We start from the raw sequence: 22,652 nt of genomic DNA on the forward strand, positions 1-22,652 counted from the left end.
AAACTTCCGACTCCACAGCTCCCAAGTCGCGAGGGCACCGGAAACTCGTCGCAGAACGGGGCGAACAGACTTCTTCGTCGTTCAAGTTCCGGATTTTCTTCTGAAATCTCAACATGATGGATATTCTCCAGAAAGACTTGCATACGAACATCGAGTGCGAGGATATTGGAAAGATGTAACGGCAGGCATTTGAAGTAATGCCAGAGTAACTTTGTTCAACAAAGCTCAAGTCTACTGTGTGGTCCAGTTCTCAAATAATTAGATTAATCACTCCAGTGCAGCAATTGCGGCTTGCGTACGTACTTCGCAACACTATGTAAATCTCCCAGGGTGCAGAAGAATTGGTCAACCTTTGGAGCATCTTCGTGGCAAACTGAGGATTTGTTTTGAGCGCGCTGTGATCTGTCATGGAAACAACCAAGCAACGCAACACCGCAGCAAATTCGATCATAGACATATTAAAGCCAAGAGAGGGGCGGTTCCGAGGTCAATGAACATGAAAACTTCGATGTCGATAATTGGCCATGACTTTGACGCAGAGTTCCTGAGACGCTTTCAGGAGGGCGCCGACTGAGCCAAGATCACGGTATGTGGGAGTAGATTACCGACTTGAAGATTTCGGGCTTTGGGGGAGTTTGGACTACGTATCCACCGAACCAAAGTCTGTTGACTCAATATGTTGAATGGTACTGAAGATCCTGCAGTTCGCCTTGGTCTCTTGTCACTGCTGTACAGGGCCATTCATCAGTCCTTGCGTGTGCATATGGCCAAAGCGTTACAACGGAACAGCGGTTGCGGAGGCGACGATCTAATTACCCCTTCAGATTGGAGCCGCAGGGCAGTGAAGGCGGCACATTTTGGGCCGATGGTAACACTCGACACCGGTCGGGGTGGAGAATGACAATTTAGTGACATTTTTTGGTCATGTTCTCAAGACGAATCATAGGGAGCTCCTGAGATATTTCCAATGGTCGCATTTAGGATCTTATCGCCTGTTAACCGAGTGTCCAAACGCGCATATGCCTCTACGTAGGAGCTCTGAGGCCTGAGAGAATGTGGTTGAAAGAAGAGTAAGCTTCGTGCTGCACCTGAACACCGGCTATGCAGTCAGTCACTCCTACTCGTTGCGAGTTCTGCTTGCGTCTGATGTTGTAAAGTGCTTATCCATAATCGTACCTACAGTTGAAGATCCTGAATCAGGTCTTCTTCAGCGGCTCACTGGCGGCGGGTCTGTAGGGCTGTGACAGCTGCCATTCATGACTCGCGAGAGCTTTGTTGCGGAGGCTTCAGGGCAATAAAGTTAGGTCATGTTATGGAAAACCCCCGGAACGCTAACAGTCAATGGACGGGCGGAGCCACAGGGGCAACTGTCCACCGACCAAATCCTGACACATTTCTCGCGCGATAGGCTTCTAGGCAGCTCAATGATAGTCGTTTTGCAGAGAGTGGTGCGAGAGCGCAGTCACCGAGGGTGCCGTGCTGCAGATGTTGATCATGGTCTGAGCGTATGCGAGTACTCAACCATCCGGGGATTTCCTGCCTCTTCATGACGAGGGTTGGCAACACCGGGACGTGGGAGGCTCCGATGCGTATCAAGTCTGACCTTCCTCCAAAGGCAAGATTTTCTCCTGCAGGTTTGGCGCTGCGAGAAATGGCCTCTAGAAACACTCGAACAGGGAGATTTTCTATCGATGACTGGGGAGGACAAAGCCACGAGAGCCCTGCGTGAGTCCATGTGGGCGAACGGGGGATTCAGGACTTGCCGCAGATCATGCAACCTCAGGGGTACGTACGCTGCCTGCCCAAAGACAATTTACGTGATCAGATCGTCGATAGAGACCTGAGAGGTGACCAGCGACGGGGCCCATATGTGGCTGGACGGTGACGTTTGCTTGTCACTATCGTCATTTCCTCTCTTGCAGCTCTTCATCGAACAGCGGAAAAGGAGCTTTCCCACCGCAGACCAACTCCGCTTAACGCTTTGGCCGCTTGGAGGAATTCGAAGGAGGGTACCAGGGCCTGCTGCAGTGACTGCGAGCGAGCATGCAGGGAGAGCTTCAGAGGGAGCCAGGCGAGGAGTGCCTATCCTAGCAACGCTGTGGAACCGAGATGGCCGGGGTTTTTCTGCCCACCATCTTTGATGTCACCAATGGTCGGGTAGGATGAGCTCTAGCGTCACCAACGCCCACTGCTCCCGTGTTCCACTCAGGCTGATTGTGAACTGAGCCGTTCAATACCCGATAGCTACTATGCCTTGTTTTCTTTAGCAGCGGGCTGAATCATGGCTCAGCGAAGGGTTTCATTCCGCTGTCTTGCCCATCTTTTCCCGCGCGCTGAGAGCGGAGGACGTCTTTCTTGCAGCCTCCCAGAAAGCCAAGCCTAGTCTGGTTTAGACAATTAACGAGACCGAGCATTCATCTGAATTGTTGAGTGTGATCTTTGTCCTTCATTCAGGGGAACCGGCAGGCCGAGGAGGCCGAAAAGCTGGTCCTAGGCCTCTTCGATGTGCCGATGAACTCAAAGCTCAATCACATCAGATCATTGTCTCACAAGCCAAGGTTCCCTTAACCTTCGCGCCACGGCACGGCAGCCACACACGGGTGAAAACCATGGATTCGGAATAGGTACTGGAGCGGCGTGCTGGAGAATTCTAAACGTTTTAGGCTGTGTCAAGCCGTCCCGTCACGTCGTGTTGGAAGGTTGGCGGTGGCACGGCGCAGTTCTACCACCTCGCTTACGACCCCAAAACAACCCCAACTTCTCGAGCTTACCCGCCTTCGGCAACATCTGGCCGTTGAGGCGGCGCCATCGCCAACAGTAGCGTCGAGTCCAGCTAGCCGTCATTATTCGGATCTAGTTTACGCTTTACCAGAAGCCGATAAAGTTCAACGCCAACCACCATCTCCAAACAACCCGCGCCTCGGGTCGCGGAGAGGCGAGATGAACTTCATCACACCATCTTCCGTCTGCTCATCTTCCATCCCCTCCCGTCTCTGATCCTTCTGCCGCTCTTCCTATCAGGTCCAAGCCCGGCGTCTCTCTGGAACACATAATGGAACAGGCGAAGAAGGGGGCTAGAGACGCAACACCTCGGCGACGGACGGACATTCTCAACGCCTTCGCGGCCGAGCATTTGGTCTTTGGCCTGCTACTCGAGCCCCATTGGACGGCTTTCTGTCAGACCATGTCCGCCCTCAGTTAAAGCTCCGTGGACTGCTGCAGGTCCCCCCGGGCACTAGACTCGGTGAAGAACCCCCGATTTTGACAAGGTGCAGAGACCGTCCTCCCCAACTGTGGACACGACGCTACGCCTTGCATGTCCCTCGCAGCATGGAAGGGATCGTGCATATGCGTAAGCTGTCCTGTAGCATGTAGGTACATGTGGCTGAATGCACTCTGATGGAGACGATGCCCAGAGGCCCAAAGGCGGACGACCAAGGCTCGCGTAGAGGAGATTGAGCCATCATCACCACATTGAGCTCGTTTCCACATCACCCTGGACGCGGCTTGTTCGTCTGTGCTTATGCATCATGGACCCGTCCATCCCTCCCACGTCGCATGCCGGCCGGGGGTCCTTGGACCCCATGTCCCATCTCATCTATGTCTCCATGTTTGTCGATGGCGTTTGAAAAGAAGGTTCACTCCCTCTCGTTTATCACTGCTCGGCCTCGTCCCTCCATATTCAGCCCTACTATTGCGTCGAAAGCATGTTGCTGCCCGCCCCAGCGCGCGTCAGAGCAACATCGTCCAGGATCCACATATATCAAAGGAGGACGACATATACCGAGACGTCAGCGAAGCGGTGGTTGCTGGCCGTACGGATGACGATAACGATATTAGCTTGAGAAGGTGCATCGTGGTACACAGAAGAAATGGCTTCCGATCAGGAGAGGCAAAACAGCCTTGTCATCACATCATGTTTCTTCACATCGCTCTCAAGTAAGTCTTGTCTCACAACCCATCGCCTTCAGGGAGCAACCTGCTAACCTACAAATCAATAGCCGTAGTAGTAATAGCACGTACATTTGTCCGAACCGTTCTCATTCGAAAACCTGGCCTTGATGACTACTTCATAATACTTGCCCTGGTTGGTGCCCTTCCTAGTCTCTAAGGACTTCAATGCTGACAGCAAAGCCAGGTCTTCACGCTAGGGTACCTCGCGGAGGTATTCGTTGGCAAGGCCAACCACATAGGCTTTGCTTCAAGCCAGCTTTCTTTCGACAACATGACGAACCTCCTCAAGACCACCCTCGCGATTGAAGCCACGTATTACGTGTGCATATCAGCCATCAAAATATCGATTTTGTGCATGTATCTCAGGTTTGGTATGTGGATGGAGACTGTCTTTCGTTGGGAAGCATTAGCTGACTCGTCCTTCAAGCTGTGTCGAGGTCATTCAACATACTGTGCATATGTACCATCGCGTTTCACGCTCTATTCTTCGTAATTTGCATCGGCGTTACACTATCACAATGCCAACCTCTCTCAAAGCAGTGGGATCTAACAGGAACTGTCGACGGGATGTGCATCAACACTACTGCATTCTTCTACTGTACGTCAGTTTCATTTACCTAGCTGTTTCCTTGCTGACATGACAGTTACATCTGGCTTCAACATCCTCACCGATATATGGATCCTCATTCTCCCAATAAAGACCCTCTCCGGTATTCTGCGTCCACGCCGAGAAAAAATCGCCCTCGCCATCATCTTCGGTGTTGGCGCATTCGCCACGATAACATCAATAATCCGACTTCATACCATATACACCTACACCCTTGCCAAAGATCTGTTCCAAGAGAGCATTCTCGTTAATGTCTGGTCCATGCTGGAGATCAACATCGGCATTATCTGCGCCAGCGTCCCCGCTCTCAAGCCCCTTTTCACCCCACGAGCCCTTCGAGACGCTGTCAATCGCAACAAGAAGACAGGATACCAATACCACAGCCAAGATAGATCCGGGTATAACTCGAACAGGTCGAATGACTCGAAGTCGGGAGATCGCGAAAACCAACAAGCTTACGATTTGGAGCGAATCGGAGGAGAGCACACGACCAAGACCGTGATTCAAAGCATGCCCCATTCTCCAGGAAGTGAAAGCGAAGAGAGTATTTGGAGAGGATAAGCCTTCCTCAATTTCTCGTATGACGTATTTGACAATGTGAATATTATGAACCACAGGCCGATGAATCCGCTTCAAAGGCCAAAGAAGAAGAAGACACGAGGTGACGATTATTGAGTAACGCTGTGTATTTCGCATGCCTCCATGGCCATGACCTTTACCGCCCAATATGTGGAGACAGCGCGCCAGGAACCCATAACCTGCCAGAAGTAGTGATCGAGACCAGCCGAATGATGGTGGTGGTCATTTCCTGTAGAAATCTGGCCAGGCAATGCTCTCTCATAGGGGTTTAGATGAGACCCAGCAAGCTTGCGCCAATCAGTCCAACTTTAAAAAGAAATGTCGCCTGCTGATACGTCCGCTCCATCCTCAAATCTTGAATGTACCACTCTCCATCAACCAACTTCCAAGTCTCGTAGTAAAAGCCTCCACCCCGGAGTCCTGCCCACGATCCCAAATGTTTCGAAAACAGCTGATCTTCAAATCCGAACACCGCCTTGACCTGATCGGGAGCTATTTGCTCAAAGTCGCCGAGTCCGATGTTGTGCAGAGTCTCGAGGTAGGAAAAGAAGTTGCCAAACCAAGCCGCGCACGCTCCCGGCGATTCGAACACACACTTTTTAGTTCCCAAAGCCACAGGCTGGCCGTCTGTGCCACAATATACGTATTGTGCCGTCGGAAGACCGATCTCCTTGTCGAACTTGTCCCACTGCTTCGTGTCGGCGTATCTGGCGTAGCGGGCTTTCTGCCGGGAGATTGCGAGAGCAACCTCTGGTGATACGTGTGCCATCTCGGAGAACTGGAGACGGAAAACTGAAGCGAAAATTTGTTTTGAAAGGTGTGATTGGGAGCAATTGAATGTCAAGAAAAAGAAAATTCGGGAAGAAGGCTGGAAATAAGAAAAGGTCGAAGCATCGATGTACCCGAGGAAATGATATGTGAGGGCTGTCAGCAATAACTGGGACTTTTATGGAGTATGGTTACAAAATCGCATGATGTTCAAGGTATTTTACAATTGGCCAAGATGTCGTTGACGATACGAGACCAGGGGTTGACAGAACTTGGCAGCCTGTCAGTGGTGATTTGTCAAACCCCAGGTGGGATTGACGTGTACCGCTTGGGAACCAACATACATGTCCAGCGCATCTGGAGATTCTGTAGCGCCTTTTCTTGGCGTACATACCATTACCGAAGACGCAACCGCTAAGAGAGCAGGACGTGGTTTTCTGTGTCACCATCAGAGTGGCGGATGGAGAGTATTACCGCGAGGCTCACAGAATTTGACTTTGACCGCATCAATGAGAATGAGGCACATGCTGCACGACACCCAAGTTCAGTCCTGTGACAATAGTAGAGGTGAAGGGGCTTGGACTTTATTGGGAGCTCTCGAATGGGAATTCGAGAGGGTCTGGAGTCATATGATGTGCGTTTTTTCAAGCTCTGTCTACACCCGCATGGGAACGCAAACATGACGAAACTAGCCCGCAGCATCCAACGTTGTAAAACTCCATTTCATGTCCTACATCCAGCCGGTTTTCTGGATGCCAGCCGTTATGCCACTCGCCCGTCCAAGCGAGCCATCTGTGGCTCAAGAAGTCGCGCCGCTTTGAGCAGTTGGCGATACCGACACGCCGAGCATGTCGGCCCATCCGCCGAAAGGTAGCTGATTGAGCAGAGATAAGCTTCTTTAGACAACGTGATGCATAACGGGAAGTATTTGATGAGGTGCAACCCCGCTATCGGATCTCACCACTTTCGGAGCTCTGAACCCCGCGCCCAAGTGCTCCTTGGTGGCGGGGATATTCCGGGGGTGGCTGAATCCTGGCCAAGATGGCTGCCGCCATTGGTGGCAATTGGAACTTTGGTCGTCTACGTGCCATCGAGAACGCAAATCCATCCACTCGCTGAAGGATATCAAATTGCTCATGACGCGTTCTCCAGAGACTGAGTTGTGATCAGGCTTCCTGGGCATAGCGACCCGCAAGCGATGCTGATAGCTGCTCAATGGTAGCTATTACAGACAACTTCCAAGCCTCATGTGCAGTCACTGCCTCAGTTGGTTGAAGGTTTCTTCCATGGGACAAAACGGCATTGTTCCAAGGCTAACATTATGGTATTGTGAATAAAACACGCGAATCCTCCTATCTTGTGTATCTTCATGCGGAAGGTAGGAGTTTCCCACATTCCTTGTCTGAAGTGGCTGCACGATTTGGTTCGTCTTTTTCCACAAATCGGTGCCTCCCGGCGGGTTTATTTCCCACGTGGCTATCGCCGCAACTACGAACACCAGGCACATCGGCATAAGCTTTCAAGCTTCTTTATTAGGTGTGTCTAGTTCGGATCTGTGGGGTAGAGCTGCAAACAGGCCGGTGGTGCCCCCCTGCGTCAAGCTAGGGAAAACAGATATGATATCGACACCGAATGGGAGAGAGCATGGCCCCGAATCACAAGCTGTTTCCAGACAAGCTCATCTAAGCCCTGACCGATGTTCTTCCACTGGTGGAAATCGAAACGGCGAAACAATTTCCTTCAGTCAGTGATCGTGAGGCTGAAGATACCGAAAGACCCTGACTGTCCCTAGGGGGATCAATCTACACACTTCGTGAATGAAGTTGAAATAAAGAGTCGTCATGAAACTATAAGTACGGTGATATATCCCAGCACCAGCTAAGATCGACAAGCTTTCCCCCCAGATCCTCACAGCCAAGACTTCCACGACCTTGTCCTTGGACCTTTTGCCAAGATGCAGCAATACTACATCCTTGCCCTCCTCCCAGCAGTCTTGGGCTGCCTGAACGCCGACACCAACTCGTGTGCCAGCTTCATCAAGTCCCAGTCAGCCACCGCCTCTGCCTTCTGCGCCACCTTCACCAAGAGCACCGTCACCGCCACCACCGGCCTCCCCGCCTGGGCTACCAACTGCTCCAACAAGCCGTCCCAGATCTCTGCAGAATGCACCTGCAACTACAGCGGTGCTGGCGGCAGCTCGCCGACGACCACGCTCAAGACCACCACGACCGCTGGGAGCGGTGGTGCTATCACTACACCCGCTGGTGTGACGACGACTTTGCCTGCTTCCAAGGGCGCTACGTCCACCAGCAAGGCCATCACCGTCTCGGCTGGGCAGACTTACGATGGTGGGATGAAGAAATTTGACAGAAGCCGTAAGACTATTCATCTTTAGACAGAATGGGAGGATATACTGACTTTTTCCAGCCCGTGTCTGCGAGGAGCAAACTGAGACCGGTGAGGCCGATGCCATGTTTGTCCTAGAGGCCGGAGCTACACTTGCCAACGTCATCATTGGACCTGACCAAGCTGAGGGTGTCCACTGCAAGGGAACCTGGTAAGTGATCATCAGAGATCGTGGCGCTTGGCCTCTTACTAACACTCGACAGTACCCTGTAAGCCTTTGACGATATCGTCCTTCACTTTTGATATTTCAACTGACCAAGTATTAGTACCAACGTTTGGTGGTCTGATGTTTGTGAAGATGCTCTGTGAGTAACGATGTATGCCAGACAGGGAGTCTCTGATACTGACATGTTTCAGCACCCTCAAGCAGTCCAGCGGAACCTCCTACGTCATCGGCGGCGGTGCCTTCAAGGCTTCCGACAAGATCGTCCAATTCAACGGCTTCGGAACCGTCAGCATTTCCAAGTTCTACGCCAACGACTATGGCAAGGTTGTCCGAAGCTGCGGTAACTGCAGCGGAAACGGCGGTGCCCGTCACATCATCATGGACAACGTGATTGCTGTCGACGGCGGCGTGCTCTGCGGAATCAACACCAACTACGGCGACACCTGCGTTGTGACCAACTCTTGCCAGGATGACAATAAGATCTGCGACAGATACACGGGCAACAACTCCGGTGCTGAGCCTCCCAAGATTGGTTCGGGACCTGATGGCACATACTGCAAGGCTACTGGCTTTACTACCGCCTGTTAAGAGGATGGTAGGAAGACACTGATGGTCTTGGTACAAGGGGAAGTTTTGACGAGGCTTCGGGCCAATCAAGAGGTCGGCTCTCATTCTTATTCAGCACTCTTCACTGCAAATATTTGCGCTTTGTAAATAACATTCAAATACCGACATGAGTTACACGTGCACAATTCCTGATGGCGTGCATGAGTTGTATCTCGAAAGCCCCGGCAAATGGCATTCAAAAGTCGGGATTATAAATGTGATCGACCTGCCCTCAAATACTTTTCGGCCTGTTTCAAGTCAGTATTGAACGTGATTATGAGTTCGAATTGGCGAGCTTGGTGTTACCTCAGCAATCGCATCTGTTCCTTGGGCCCATTTCAAGAACGGGCCTGAGCTAAACTCCGCATTCATGTCGGGTTTAGTGTCTTTGAGAGATTTGACCTGCCATTTCCCGGATCTAGGGTTCAGCTTCTTTGATCGACTCGTGAACAGGTTTGTGTTGTGGCTCGCCCAAGCCTTGATGCGCTCACATCTGGCTTTCCGTATCTCTTGCCAGAAGGACGTGATCGTCTTGACGTTTGCGCTAGGATCAGACGCTTGAGAAATGAGATATTCCAGCACGCCAATGTCTTCGACGATGAGAGAGAAGCCTTGAGCCGCGCTTGGTTGCATAGCATGCTGGAAGAGATTCAGCGTTCATGGGGCCACAAGGCGTTTGTTGACGACTACTTACTGCAGAGTCACCCAACAATAGGACCCTTCCCTTTATGCTAGTCCATCGAGGCAGGTCGGGGAGCTCAGCGAGCCTCCATCTATCGCAAGACTTGGCTACATCGAGCGCAGTCCGAATTTCGGGACATGCTCCCTTGAACATGTCTCGAACGTATTCGATATCCCCCTTTTCATCCCACAGCCCTCGCTGATCAGTGCTTCCCTTGACTCCAAACAATGCGGCATATGAACCAGATGTAATGTTGTATCTGCTCGTGACATGAACCAGGCCACCATCACTCATGTAGATGTTGAGGTACGACTGGTCAATCAACGGCGCCAGACCCGGGTGATTTTGCATCTCTTCCTTTGTGAGACTCACACCATAGAGTGTCACGTCGGTGATAATAGGATCGATCGGCTGGCCGGTCTCGCGAAGAATTTGATCGCGGATAACTGATCTGATTCCGTCCGCAGCTAACACCAAGTCTGCTTCTAGGCGCTTCCCGTTGCCGAGGGTAACGTAGGCTGCCTGAGTGCCGTCTTCGACTTTCATGACCGGTGCGTTAAACTCAATGACAGCACCAGCGTCTTTCGCCTTTTGGTAGAATATTTCGATGAGCACACTTCGACTCGTGCCCCAGTCTGGGTATTCGGAAATGTCCGTCGCGATGGCTCGAGTCGCCACCTCCCCGGTTGCCAGATTGCGGAAGACATTGGCTGGTGTATCGGCTGAAACGCTTCTCAAATCCTCGGCAAGCCCCCAGCTATGGAGGATCTTGGAAGCTCCTGGCCGTATGTTAAGAGCACCTCCTGCGGGACTGAGGTCAGGCCGCTGTTCGAAGACTCGAACGTGGTGTCCTTTCCGCGCAAACCCAAAGGCAGCACACAAGCCACCCAGGCCGGCTCCGACGATGATGATTTTCATGGCGACCTGGGGAGGAAAGAGCAGCACCCTCTTCACGCGCGTTGGAATTCTCTTCGGTTCAGATGAGAGCTTCTCAGAAGCATGAAGTCCGACTTGTGCTGACGACGCAGGGGCCTCTGAAGCGACATCCAATGCTTGATGTCAGCGGATGTCGCGGGGAAGGACTAGCGCCAAGAATAGTGCCGACCATGTCAAACAAGGTTACAATTTGCCGGTTTTACCACGGGTACAACGCCCTTCGCGTACCCTTGTCTACCCTGCTCAAATTGGGAGTTCGTGAAAGATGGAAGTCGCCAGAGTTGATGCGTTTGCGCCGGCCAGCATGCTTATTTCTTACTCTCGCAGGAATCGCAGTGCAGCTTCAGTATTGCTTTGATGAGCTCTGAACTTCGTGCGGGCAAGATTAAAGGCTTCATGACGTCTACAATTTTAACCCCTGTCGCAGCGGATAGGGGAGATAAGCCCACGTTGTATCATTAGCAAAAGATATGATCAAGGGTCATCTTCAAGAATGTCTCACATCCGCCGACTAGACACGGGGCCGGTACGGCGGCCGGGGTGGGTCCGACATGCCGATCGGGCGGCACTCTCGGTCTCGAGAGATGGTCTTGTTCCATCACCCCAACAAATCCGCAGTAGGCTGAAAATATCCAGAAAATTCAAGTCGAGTATACTAAGCAAGCCGTGTGATTTACAAGGCATAGTAAGCCAAGTTCAATGCTAAGCTAGACGTCACCTAAGCCGTTCTGGGCTCGATAGATGACTGGGTCTTACGGGGACCGCTTCATTCTCAGAATGAAAACCCGTGTGATTAACTTTTGACCGAATCCACAGCTTTCCAACGCCCTGTGCTCCCTGTGCTCCCTACCTTGACAGATTGTTGCATTATTGGAGTGATCGGGGTGAACCGGAAACTAACCGTGACGCGACTGATAACCACGACAGCAAGGTCCACCGCTCTTTGATCCACAATGACAAAGCCGGTGCCGGCGGCTTTGTGTTTCTCCCGCCAAAAACGTAAGCCGACGCTTTTCATTGCGGTTTCATCGGTTTTCAGGCCACACCTTTTCTCCCTTGCAAAGCCGACATCGAATTACACTGCAAAAAAAACCACCATTCGGGAAATGCGTTCCAGCTTATCCTGCGAATTTTGCCGGTAAGTCCGCGTCGCCGCTCGGAGAGCCGTTTTCTCTTTTCCCCCTTTCGAGTCGCTTATCGGAATATGGTACCATCAATCGGAGGCTGACGTCGCATTCTGCAAAGGCGGTCCAAGATCAAATGCGTCAACGCCGGAAGTCCGCCGTGTCGCAAGTGCGAGAAGTCGGGGCGGACCGACTGCCAATTGACGCGGCCGCAGGTTAATGCCACCGGCCGCGCTTCCAAGAGGGCCCGGAGAGACACGGGCGAAGCTTTTGATGCGTCCCTTCGGAGTTCGGTCGAGCAGGATGGCGAGTCGCAGCAAGTACATCTGTCGGCGCCTCAATCTAGGGGGCCGGCGACGCCCAGTCAGGGGTCGGTTGGCCCGGAGTATCCTCATGGACATCGAAGGGACGAAATGGATCGACATTTGCAGAGTATACCGAAAGACCTAGTGTTTACTGCACTCGAAGCGTTCTGGCGTAAATTTCCTGAGCTGAGGGTCATTCATCCGTCGTCGTTCATGCAAGACTATGGGTCAAACTGTTCAAGGGAGAGCAAGGCACTGCTCGCGACAGTACTCGCCATGACCAAGACGCAGAACCCAGACTCCGACCGCCTGCGGACGCAGATATTGTATCCTAGTGAACGCTATGCTGTGTACGCCTCTGAAATCCTAGCGGCCTGCATACTGCAATCGCCAGACGTCAAGGTCATCCAGGCCTTGCTCATACTGACACTCTTTGAATGGGGTACCAGGGACTTCCACAAGGCTTGGATGCATTGCGGTAGGTCATGTTCTAGTGATTAAAAGGGACAACTATCTGATAGGATGCAGGAATTGCGATCCGCATGATGCAATTGCTACACAGCTCCCGTGTCGCGCCCTTTCCCCTCGAAATCCCGCATCGCACCGAACCCAATGACTTGACAATGGCAATCGAGACCCGGACATTCTGGGCATGTTTTGTCATGGATTGTATGGTTAGCTCTGGGACCTACAATCCGCGCGTGCTACCGAAGCAAGAAATGGCCAAGCTCAATGTCCCTCGACCCCCAACATCCACCGAGTTCGCTCTCGGTTCCGGCTCGGTGGTTCGGTCGGAGGACAGTGACAGTATCTTGACACCAGGAGGCAGCAAGACGTCCGTGTATCTTGATCTGGATAATAGCTTCGGAGTAATGGCTGATGGGTTCGACATCTACTCTGACTGCATGGCCTTTGTCTTTAACGATGGACGAAGAGCACTAGGCATGTGCTTGCCGGAGAACTGTCCGTGGGTGCCTACTTCACCAGTCGCGAGCTGGAGAAGGCGGTTATCAGAGTGGAGGGCGAAACAGCACCATCGGCTACATTATCCCGAGAACAGTGTCGTTGCTCATGCCACGTTGGGATACGGAGAGTCCTTCGTATACCTGAACCTACTCTATTACCAAAGGTAAGTAGTCTCTTTACAGACCCAATAAATTGCTAATGATTCATCACGTAGCATCATGATGTTGCATAGAGAATATTTCCCCTTTCTTCCAGCACTCGAGGATCCGCCGAAAGGTCCCATTGACCCACCTCTCCTGGAGGACGAAGCACCTCCCGGCTACTGGGACGAAAGTGCCCGCGAGTTCTTTGGCGCCGCACAGCATCTAGGCAGCATTCTCCAAGAAGCCTCAGACTGTGGAGTGGCAGTGATGACCCCGTTTGCTGGATTTTGCGCATTCTCATCGTGCTTCATCAACCTTTATGGTTTCACCTTCCCTCGCATCACCCTGGGCTATGCACCAAGAGCCGAGGAGCTGATGAACGCCGGGATTGAGTACTTAAAAAGCTTCAGCGAAGTCTGGGATTTAGGCGATGGCTGGGTGAGTAATAGTCATGGTATCGCCGAGGGAGATCCGCATGCTAATGTGCCCCAGCTCAAAACAATTCAAAGCGGATCATTGATGTACAAAAGGGTGATATCCAACAACCACAGATACCGTGGCTTGTCGCGGTTCAACTTCAACGTCCTCCATCAATCCGTCCACGAGTTCAGAGTCGTGGATAGATCGGCACAGCACTTGGAAGAGATCAATAATGCCGAGAGAAACTCGATGGGCATGGCAGAGGGCGATAACTCGAGCGATAAGGAACAGCAGAACCCTCCTGCGTTCAGCGCTCAGGCATTGATAGACCCGGATGGCAATATTGATGATCAGGGGTTGTGGCCGAATTGGTGGTCGATGCTGGAGGAAGTGAATGCTGCTGAGATCTTCACGCTGACTTAGGATGGAGTAATATCTAATAATATTCAGACAGAAACAAAATTCAAAACGCTAAAAATCATGATCATGGGGCGCGAGCCCCTCGCCGTCTTCTCATCACCAAGTCGTCTCCGCCTCAATCTCCTCAACAGCCTCCCGGAAGACGCTGCAGATTTCCCTCAACTGCTCTTCTGTCGTTGTGAACGGTGGCGCCAGCAAGACATGGTCTCCCCTCTTTCCATCAACAGTTCCTGCACCAGGATACAGAGCGACACCCTTCTCGAAAGCTCTTTCTTGAATGCGCAACCCGAAGCGCTGCTTGAGGTCGAAGGTCTCCTTAGTCTCCCGGTCCTTGACGAACTCCACCGCCCAAAACAGGCCGCGGCCGCGAATGTTGCCGACGGACTTGCAGTTCTTGAGCTCAGTGCGCAACAAGTTCTCCAGAAGCTTGCCCATCTGAGCGCACCTGTCGACAAGATTCTCCCTCTTCAGGATCTTCTGCACTGCCAAAGCAGCAGCGCACGCAATAGGATGAGCCTGGTATGTGTGTCCGTGGTTGAAAGCCTGAGAGCCCTGGCGCAGGGCGGCCACGACCTTCTCGTGCATGAGCACGCCGGCGATGGGGCCGTAGCCTCCTCCGAGACCTTTGGCGATGGTGGTGATGTCTGGCACGACACCCTCCTGCTCGAAGGCGAAGAAGGTACCTGTCCTGCCGGTGCCGCACATGACTTCGTCAAGAATCAGCAGAGCGCCGTGCTTGTCACAAATTTCCCGGACGCCCTTGAGGTATCCCTTTGGAGGTGCCACGCATCCTGCCGTAGCACCGACCATCGTCTCGGCAACGAAACCAATGACGTTCTCTGGCCCAACCCGTTGGAACTCGGCCTCGATCTCTGCGAGAAGGCGGGCAGTGAAGTCTGCCTCCGTCTCGTCTTCTCTCTGGTACTGGTAGGCGTAGGCGGGTGAGACGTACGACACGTGAGGGTAGCAGAAGCCCTGGTACGGGACCTTTCGCGCTCCGACCGTTGAAATCGACATTGACGCCATAGTGTTGCCGTGGTACGCCTGACGTCTCGCGATGAAGTGCAGTCTCTGAGGTTGGCCCTTTTCAAAATGGTATTGCCGCGCAAGCTTCAGCGCAGACTCGACCGCCTCGCTTCCGCTACCGACGAAGAAGGCCTTTTCGAGGCGGTGGGGGTTTCCTTCGAGGATCAGGTTCGCTAGCTCCTCCGCCGGTTGTGTGGTGTACGCTTGCGTGTGGACGTAGCTGACTTTCCGCGCTTGGTCGGCGATGGCTTGGATGACTTCCTCGTTTCCGTGGCCGATCAAGGCGACGGCGGCGCCACCGCAGGCATCGATGACAGACTTGCCGTTGGCGAGGTTCAAGTAGACACCGCTTGCCGACTCGACCATGGAAGGATGTTGGACGAGGGAGCGATGCATAAGTCTGCCCTCAGTGGACTTGGACTTGGTGCTTAGTGGCTCTTGGCCGCCATTGGCTGGCGTTGTGAACAGCTCGTCGTTTCGTGCGGGCGCCATTTTTGGATTGGTCAAAAAGAAAGCTGAAGCTGCAACCAGGTTTTCTTAAGAAACTTCCCAATAAGGGCTTGATTTATAGACGAAGTCAACCCGCTTTATAGATCGTGAGATGGGAAGCAATAATGAGTCAAAGATGTACTCCACGCCTTGCGAAGCAGCGAAAGCCGATGCAGCGGAACCGACTAGATGGATCTTCAACCCCGGCGCGGCGTGGACCCGGGCGACCACCCGGAGAACCCGTCATAATCTTCGGCGTAAATGCACAAAAGTCCCATAAAACTACGACTCGTACGAATTGGTATGTTGACGTGGGTTGAGAACCCGGAGCGAAGAAAAAAAATCGCGTGTCGGTTCTGCAACCATTCCCGAGATCCGAAAGCCGACTTACAACATACGATGCCTGCAAACCCCTTATCAGTTGCAGCAGATCCTGTGAAAAAGGCCTATCTCTATGGGAACAATGCCTTGCTTTCAATCTTTCAAGTTTCTCTGAAGGCAAGTTATTCAAGATGGATGTCGACAAGAGGAACGAAGCCTTCGTCTCCCGCGATGGTGCGGCCGTCACCGGACAAGATGGCAACGAGACAGACAACTCCAGCACTATCCCGCCGCCCATGACAACTCCGTACCCCGAGCCGACGTTCGATGACCGAAAGGCATGGATCACCGTCGTGGCGTCTTCGTTGACGATGTTTGTCTACCTGGGAAACGTCTACTCCTGGGGCATTATGCAAGTCAGACTCGTCGAGACCACATCATCAAGTCTGACAACCTTGACGTTTGTTGGTTCCCTCGCGACATCGTTCATGATCTGCTTCAGCATCTTGTCCGACAAGATTGTATGCAGGATAGGATATAGGTTGTCGGCATTGATCGGAGGGTTCTTCATGGGTCTTGGCGAAGTCCTTGCGAGCTTCCTGACACACCATGTTATCGCTCTCTTCTTCCTACACGGGCTCGTCTTTGGCCTCGGAGGTGGACTGTGCATCTTTGTAAGCTTGAATTCCCGCGTTAGTGTTTGGTTCAATGATGTGTGCTAACCTCGGTGGTTGTGCTGCAGTCTGTTTCCACCGCACCGATGAGCCTATTCAAGAAGCACAAGGCACTGGCCATGGGCTTTGTCTTTGGCGGAGGAAGCCTTGGATCTGCAATTATGAGTGTCGTCACCAATTATCTGGTCAAGGATCTGGATGTCGCATGGACCTTCCGCATCCTCGGCTTCATTCTGTGGGGAGTGTCGATGCCAGCTTCCTACTTCCTCCCGTCGAGAAAGAGACTAGGCAACAAGAGTTCGCGCCAGCTGCAATGGTATGTATTGATCTTGTATATACTGAAAGCCTTCCTTTCATGACTCTGACCGTGTCAGGTATCGCTTCAGACAACCCCGTTTTCTCTTGCTCGTCGGTGGCACTGTCCTCGCTTGCTTCCCTCTTTTCATCCCGCCTTACTTCATCCCTATCTTCTCCAGATCGATGGGATACTCCAAGGAGATTGGAGTCATCATCCTTGCTGCTTGGAACTTGGCGTCTACTCTCGGGCGTGTCGTCGCCGGCTGGGTGGCTGACTCGGTGCTGGGCCCCGTTGAGAGCCTCGCAATCTGCATGCTCTTCATGGCCCTCAGCTCGCTGGTCGTCTGGCCCTTGTCGTCATCGATCGGCATCTTTTCCATCTACCTCATCTTCAATGGCATTGGTTGCGGCGCGTTCTTCAGTTTGACTCCCATTGCGGTCAGTTCCACCTTCGGTGGAGAGAACACGCTAAGCATTATACCTGTCGTATGGACAACTTGGTTCTGTGGTTTCTTCTTTGTAAGTTTGTTCGTGTTCCTCCGCATAACGATTTACTTACATCTTTCAGGGAACCCCTATTGCCTCCGGTCTCTACTCATTGTCTGGTCGCTCAGACGGCCTCGAGGCGTTTCGTCCAGCTGCGTACTACGCCGGAGCAATGGCGCTGGCTGGATTTGTCTGCGTTCTGGGCATTCGATTTACTCGGTCTAAACAGGCCCCCGAGGAGAAAGTTTGAGACCATTGGGCTGGAAAATGATATTGAACGCCTATGGAAAGAGGAAAATACCCGTAGCTGACCTATTATCTGACGGGATATCATGAATAATGAAGATAGTTAGAATGACACGCAATAGACATTAGAGGATTTAGACTAAGCTCCGGGGTAGACGGAGTAGACCCATTCATGCTGGTCACCCATCACCACAAATAATTGAAAGATTGGAAGAACATGATTGGTGCTTCACCTGAGAAGAAAATTACAAACTATTCGCACCCGATGAAACATTATACCAACTCACCTCCTTGTATCTTCTCTTTCTGAAAGGTTGCCCAGTTCAGTATGACTTTGCAGGCGGTCATTTCCCCTAATTTCCGAATTAGCAACACCGGTGATCAGTTTCCCCCACGCGACGCCACAGATTATGTTGACGATCAGTATACCTAAAGCACAAAACCATCATTTGGGTAAGAGCTTACTTATTGGCGGGACTTTGCGTGATGTCTGGCACCATGACAGTGCGGGGAAGTCCCGGCACCCAACTGGTGGGTTTTGATATGTTTCCTCCTGCTGATGCGACGTCACACAGCGATACATTTAATTCGATACTCCAGAACGCCCTGACTCCTCCTTAAATCCAGCCAAGGCTTGGCATCTTCTTTTGGCACATCCGCAGAAGATCGGAAGCCTGTGTTCAGAACGCTCAAGAGTGAACAGACAAACATTTTCAACATCTAAGAAGCGGCCTCAGCTTTCGTCTCAAGCTTGCAGGCAAGAATATTAGGCTAAATGCAACCACCAGATGATCATTCATGTAAATGATAAGCTTATAATGACGGCATGCCGGCGACAAGCTCTTCCGTATAGCGTTCTCCAAGGTCCGAAGTCCGACGTATTCTGAATATTTAGGAATTGTGTACCTCATCTAGGTCGGAACTGAGTATCTAACCATCCATTCCACTTTTTGACTCGTCAAACCAGCATTGAAGTCATCATGAGACTGTCTACTCCACTCCTAGTTGTCTTTCAAGTTACTACTGCAGCCTCCAGCGCTGTCTATGAGAGACAGACTGGTTGCACCGCTTCCGCTCCGGGCTTTGCATCTCTCAACGGTGGCACAACCGGGGGTGCTGGCGGTACAACCGTAACTGTCACCACCCAAGCTGACCTTGAGAAGTACGCCAGTGCATCTGGCAAGTACGTGATCAAAGTCAGTGGGCGCATCACAGTCACGCCATACGGGAAGGAGATCAAAGTCTCCAGCGACAAGACCGTCATTGGTGTCGGTACCTCTGGTGAGCTCTACCAGGGCGGCCTGGGCCTGAACAGCGCGAAAAACGTCATCATCAGGAACCTCAAGATCGGCAACACCAACCTCGGCGACGGCGTCGAGAACGACCGCGATGGTGTCCAGGTCGACACTGTGAGCAACATCTGGATCGACCACTGCCTCTTCGAGAACGGCGGCGACGGCTTGATGGACCTCCGCAAAGACACCACCTACTTCACCGTCTCCAACAACATCTTCCGCAACCACGACAAGACCTTCGGAATCGGCTGGACTGACAACGTTACGGCCCGAGGTACCATCAATCACAACTGGTTCGATAGCACCAACCAGCGGAACCCGAGCGCCGACAACCTTGCTCAAGTTCATTTATACAATAACTACCTGTACGGCATCACTTCTTACGGCCACTATGCTCGCGGCAGCAGCAATGCTAAGGTGGAGAATGTGTTTTTCGAAAACACTAAGAACCCCTTGACCAAGGACTCCGGGGCTGTGCTTAACGCTTCTGGAAACACTTACAAGAGCTGCACTGGTACTATTGCCTCCAACTCTGGAACTGGATTCACTCCTGGCTACTCTTACACGCTCACTGCTACTGCTGATGTTCCTGCCTATGTGAAGGCCAATGCGGGTCCGAAGGCTTCCGTTTGCACTTGAGGAAGATTCATGTAAAGGCTACTAGTTTGTTCCTAGGTATGATGTGTGATGGCAGGGACTCGTGCGCCTGCTTGGATGTCAAGCAAGGACGGGACTAGGATCATTTGAAATCAACGTTCATTTCGTTTCGTCAAGCTCAATCATTGACCTGCTTGCTTAAATACTCAACGTTTAAATCCGCTGCTTCGCGAAACTACCGTCATATGTCTCTGCTGAGCTAGCCTGTTTACACTTTCGTCTCGAGCCGTACCCTACATTGATTTTGGGTGCTTACTCTCCTGCCACTTCACCACAATACGTACGACAGTGTCACTAGCACTCCACTGGGACGCTGAGACATTTCTGCTTCAGGCCAAAAGAATTCCTCGGCTCGCTTCTCGTGTGCGCTCCCTTGCTTTCATTCCAAGCGCAGGGACGGGGATCGCACAATGGAAATTTCAGTGAAATGGAGTCTTTGTATGACCCGAGAGCTCAAATTGGCAATAGAGTCGCAGGTTAGATTGACTTTTGTCACGCAGCCCCTCTGAATACCTCACATGGCCACTGACGAAGCTGTGCCCCGCAATTGCGACGTCGATTTTAAGTTAAGCAGGATACGGGTAGCTCCTCGATGTATTTTGTGGACGGGATAACTGCCTCAAGGTCCGACTTAGGGTGTCCTGCGGTTGCGGGGAGCTGGAATATCCGGGCATGGGGGATAGCGGCATATGACGGAGAATTTCAGTCCACCTGTTTGCTTCCCTCCGAACCCCGCATCACATTGATTGGGGTGTCATACCTTTTGAAAAAGAAAAGCATCGTTCCAGCCGTACTTGTTCATTACTACAGGGAAGTCTAGTGTTTGAAGAGGTGCAGCCAAGCTTCCAGCAATCTAGATGTACTCCTGCAATCAAGCCTTTGCCATGGCGGTGTGGCAAGGCGCTTGTTGCGACTTAAAAGAGGGCATCGCGACGGGTCTTCAAAGCATTCCTAGAAATTCTTAACGCGATCCCACATCACATCTATCATTCAAGTAACATGATGAAGTTCCTTGGCATTCTTTCTTCATTGGTGGTGCTGGCTGGCAATGTGCTCGCCGCCTCCCGCACATCACCACCTTCGGGTTCAGTCGTTGTTGCCAAGTCTGGTGGCCAGTACACCTCTGTGAGTATCAGAAATTCACATTATTTGGACATATTTGGCATCTCTTAGGACCTAGTTTCTGACTCGATTTTACTACAGCTCCAAGCTGCCATCAACTCCATCTCAACCAGCTCGACTGCCACAAGCACCATCTTCATCCAGCCCGGCACTTACTCTGGTCAAGTTTCCATCCCCAGCTTGAAGGGAAAACTCGTGGTCTACGCCTATACCACCAATGATCAGGATTACACCAAGAACCAGGTGATTTTGACCAACACCTTGTCTGCTGCCGACGCTGGAAGCAACGATCTCTCAGCCACGCTTCGCGTCGCGACCAACTACTTCAGCCTCTACAACGTCAACGTCATCAACGGCTACGGAAAGGGCTCTCAAGCCCTGGCCATCTCCGCCAACGGCCAGTACCAGGGTTACTACGGCTGCAGCTTCGTCGGCTACCAGGACACCGTCTACACCAACAAGCCTCACCAGGTCTACAAAAACAGCTACATCGAGGGCGCAACTGACTTTATCTTCGGCAACGATGGTAATGCATGGTTCGAGAAGTGCACTATCGCGATTAACGGGGCCGGCTACATCACCGCCAGCGGTCGCGACAGCGCTGATTCCTACTGGTACGTCATCAACAAGGCCACGATCGCCGCTAAGTCGGGCGCTGGTGTCTCCAAGGAGTCGACCGTTCTCGGTCGTCCGTGGAGGGAGTACGCCCGCGTCGTCGTCCAGAACTCGCAACTCAGCGACGTCGTAAAGCCGGTCGGATGGTCTGCTTGGGGAACAAACCCGACCGCGAATGTCTACTACGCCGAATATGGTAACACTGGAACTGGGGCTAGCGGAACTCGGGTCAGTTGGGCGAAGAAGCTTTCCAGCGCCGTCACCATCGACTCGGTTCTTCCCGGATACACATCGTGGGTGGACATGACATACTGGAACTCGTCTTAATTTGCACATGCGTGTGAATGCTTCGCACATTCAGTGGGATTTCCTATGACTAGGTCGGCGGGACGATACGGATTTTTGACTAGCCACTGTAATAGCACTGAGGGATTCATAAGCTGCACTAATCCTGCAGTAAGAGCCCCGGTGCGTCATAGTTAACATCCAATTGGTAGACGCTGAACAGAAACGACCAATAATCTCCACTAGCGTGCATAAATGTGCCCTCATTCCGCAGATTTCAGTCTACCCGGGGGCGTTAGTCAGCCACGTCAAGCGCAAAACTCCCCCTACTCACGTAGGGGGCAAAAAAACGGGGTTTCCACGTAAAAAAGGGGGTTTCTAGCTAGTTGTATAAAAGTCGCGTTTTTCTCATTTTACTACTAAAAAATGTCTTTTTTGAGACTACGCTATAACCTAAAATTACACTTTTTTTAATTACTTTTTTTAATTTTAGTTACTAGGATACCTCACTAAAGTAATACTAATTTAATACCTATTAAATAAGCTATATAAGTATTATATACTATATAATATTACGCTTTCTACTCTAATTACTCTAATAAACCTCTATCTATAATATTATTAATTTAAGCTATTACTAAGGGCTATAAAATATCCTATATAGTAGTGAGGAAGTATCTAAAAGCTCTTTAAACTAGTTATAATATCTCTATACTACTTAAAGAAAATAGCTAGTTAAAGTTATTAATAGAGGTTAAAGACTTAGCTTTAGTAATATTTATTATATAGTTTAATACTACTTATTAGCACAGGTATAAGCGTATTTAGGGGCGTAGTATATACGCCTATATAGTATAGGGTTATAGATAGGCTTATATTATAATAAAAGGTGATAATCCTAAGCATTTATAGGTATTTAATTATATAGATAATAATGAGGGAATTAATATATTATAATAACTCTAGTTGTTATTACTTATAGGTTTTCTCCTCTAGCAGGGAAAAGTAAGGGGAAAGATAATCTAAAATATAACCTACTAAACTACTAATTATATAA

General features: G+C 51.3%; 8 protein-coding genes across 8 annotated transcripts; 5 read left to right on the forward strand and 3 right to left on the reverse strand.

The window, feature by feature from the left end:
• Positions 1-3,872: 3,872 nt before the first annotated feature.
• Positions 3,873-5,122, forward strand: GCG54_00010331 (uncharacterized protein; the record flags this gene model as incomplete). Its single annotated transcript, XM_045410256.1, has 5 exons — positions 3,873-3,939; positions 4,002-4,087; positions 4,139-4,325; positions 4,382-4,552; positions 4,599-5,122. 5 exons carry the CDS (start codon positions 3,873-3,875, stop codon positions 5,120-5,122), a joined length of 1,035 nt encoding a protein of 344 aa, XP_045260211.1.
• Positions 5,123-5,408: 286 nt separating this feature from the next.
• On the reverse strand, positions 5,409-5,909 carry GCG54_00010332 (uncharacterized protein; the record flags this gene model as incomplete). The annotated part of the gene is made up of 1 exon (XM_045410257.1): positions 5,409-5,909. One exon carries the CDS (start codon positions 5,907-5,909, stop codon positions 5,409-5,411), a length of 501 nt encoding a protein of 166 aa, XP_045260212.1.
• Positions 5,910-7,862: 1,953 nt separating this feature from the next.
• GCG54_00010333 (putative pectate lyase F) lies at positions 7,863-9,068 on the forward strand (the record flags this gene model as incomplete). The annotated part of the gene is made up of 5 exons (XM_045410258.1): positions 7,863-8,283; positions 8,336-8,465; positions 8,518-8,523; positions 8,581-8,619; positions 8,672-9,068. The coding sequence occupies 5 exons, from the start codon at positions 7,863-7,865 to the stop codon at positions 9,066-9,068; spliced, it is 993 nt and encodes a 330-aa protein (XP_045260213.1).
• A 227-nt stretch (positions 9,069-9,295) lies between these two features.
• On the reverse strand, positions 9,296-10,686 carry GCG54_00010334 (3-hydroxybenzoate 6-hydroxylase 1; the record flags this gene model as incomplete). The annotated part of the gene is made up of 3 exons (XM_045410259.1): positions 9,296-9,334; positions 9,393-9,725; positions 9,781-10,686. The coding sequence occupies 3 exons, from the start codon at positions 10,684-10,686 to the stop codon at positions 9,296-9,298; spliced, it is 1,278 nt and encodes a 425-aa protein (XP_045260214.1).
• A 1,124-nt stretch (positions 10,687-11,810) lies between these two features.
• Positions 11,811-14,085, forward strand: GCG54_00010335 (uncharacterized protein; the record flags this gene model as incomplete). The annotated part of the gene is made up of 5 exons (XM_045410260.1): positions 11,811-11,842; positions 11,950-12,611; positions 12,662-13,262; positions 13,314-13,680; positions 13,735-14,085. 5 exons carry the CDS (start codon positions 11,811-11,813, stop codon positions 14,083-14,085), a joined length of 2,013 nt encoding a protein of 670 aa, XP_045260215.1.
• A 93-nt stretch (positions 14,086-14,178) lies between these two features.
• On the reverse strand, positions 14,179-15,600 carry GCG54_00010336 (putative aminotransferase; the record flags this gene model as incomplete). Its single annotated transcript, XM_045410261.1, has 1 exon — positions 14,179-15,600. One exon carries the CDS (start codon positions 15,598-15,600, stop codon positions 14,179-14,181), a length of 1,422 nt encoding a protein of 473 aa, XP_045260216.1.
• Positions 15,601-16,109: 509 nt separating this feature from the next.
• On the forward strand, positions 16,110-19,555 carry GCG54_00010337 (Pectate trisaccharide-lyase; the record flags this gene model as incomplete). The annotated part of the gene is made up of 5 exons (XM_045410262.1): positions 16,110-16,592; positions 16,661-16,908; positions 16,967-17,408; positions 17,458-17,619; positions 18,677-19,555. 5 exons carry the CDS (start codon positions 16,110-16,112, stop codon positions 19,553-19,555), a joined length of 2,214 nt encoding a protein of 737 aa, XP_045260217.1.
• Positions 19,556-20,572: 1,017 nt separating this feature from the next.
• Positions 20,573-21,637, forward strand: GCG54_00010338 (Pectinesterase; the record flags this gene model as incomplete). Its single annotated transcript, XM_045410263.1, has 2 exons — positions 20,573-20,698; positions 20,777-21,637. 2 exons carry the CDS (start codon positions 20,573-20,575, stop codon positions 21,635-21,637), a joined length of 987 nt encoding a protein of 328 aa, XP_045260218.1.
• Positions 21,638-22,652: the final 1,015 nt, after the last annotated feature.

This window comes from Colletotrichum gloeosporioides, assembly GCF_011800055.1.
Source record: "Colletotrichum gloeosporioides strain Lc1 chromosome Unknown consensus_71, whole genome shotgun sequence".
Classification (NCBI taxonomy): domain Eukaryota; kingdom Fungi; phylum Ascomycota; class Sordariomycetes; order Glomerellales; family Glomerellaceae; genus Colletotrichum; species Colletotrichum gloeosporioides.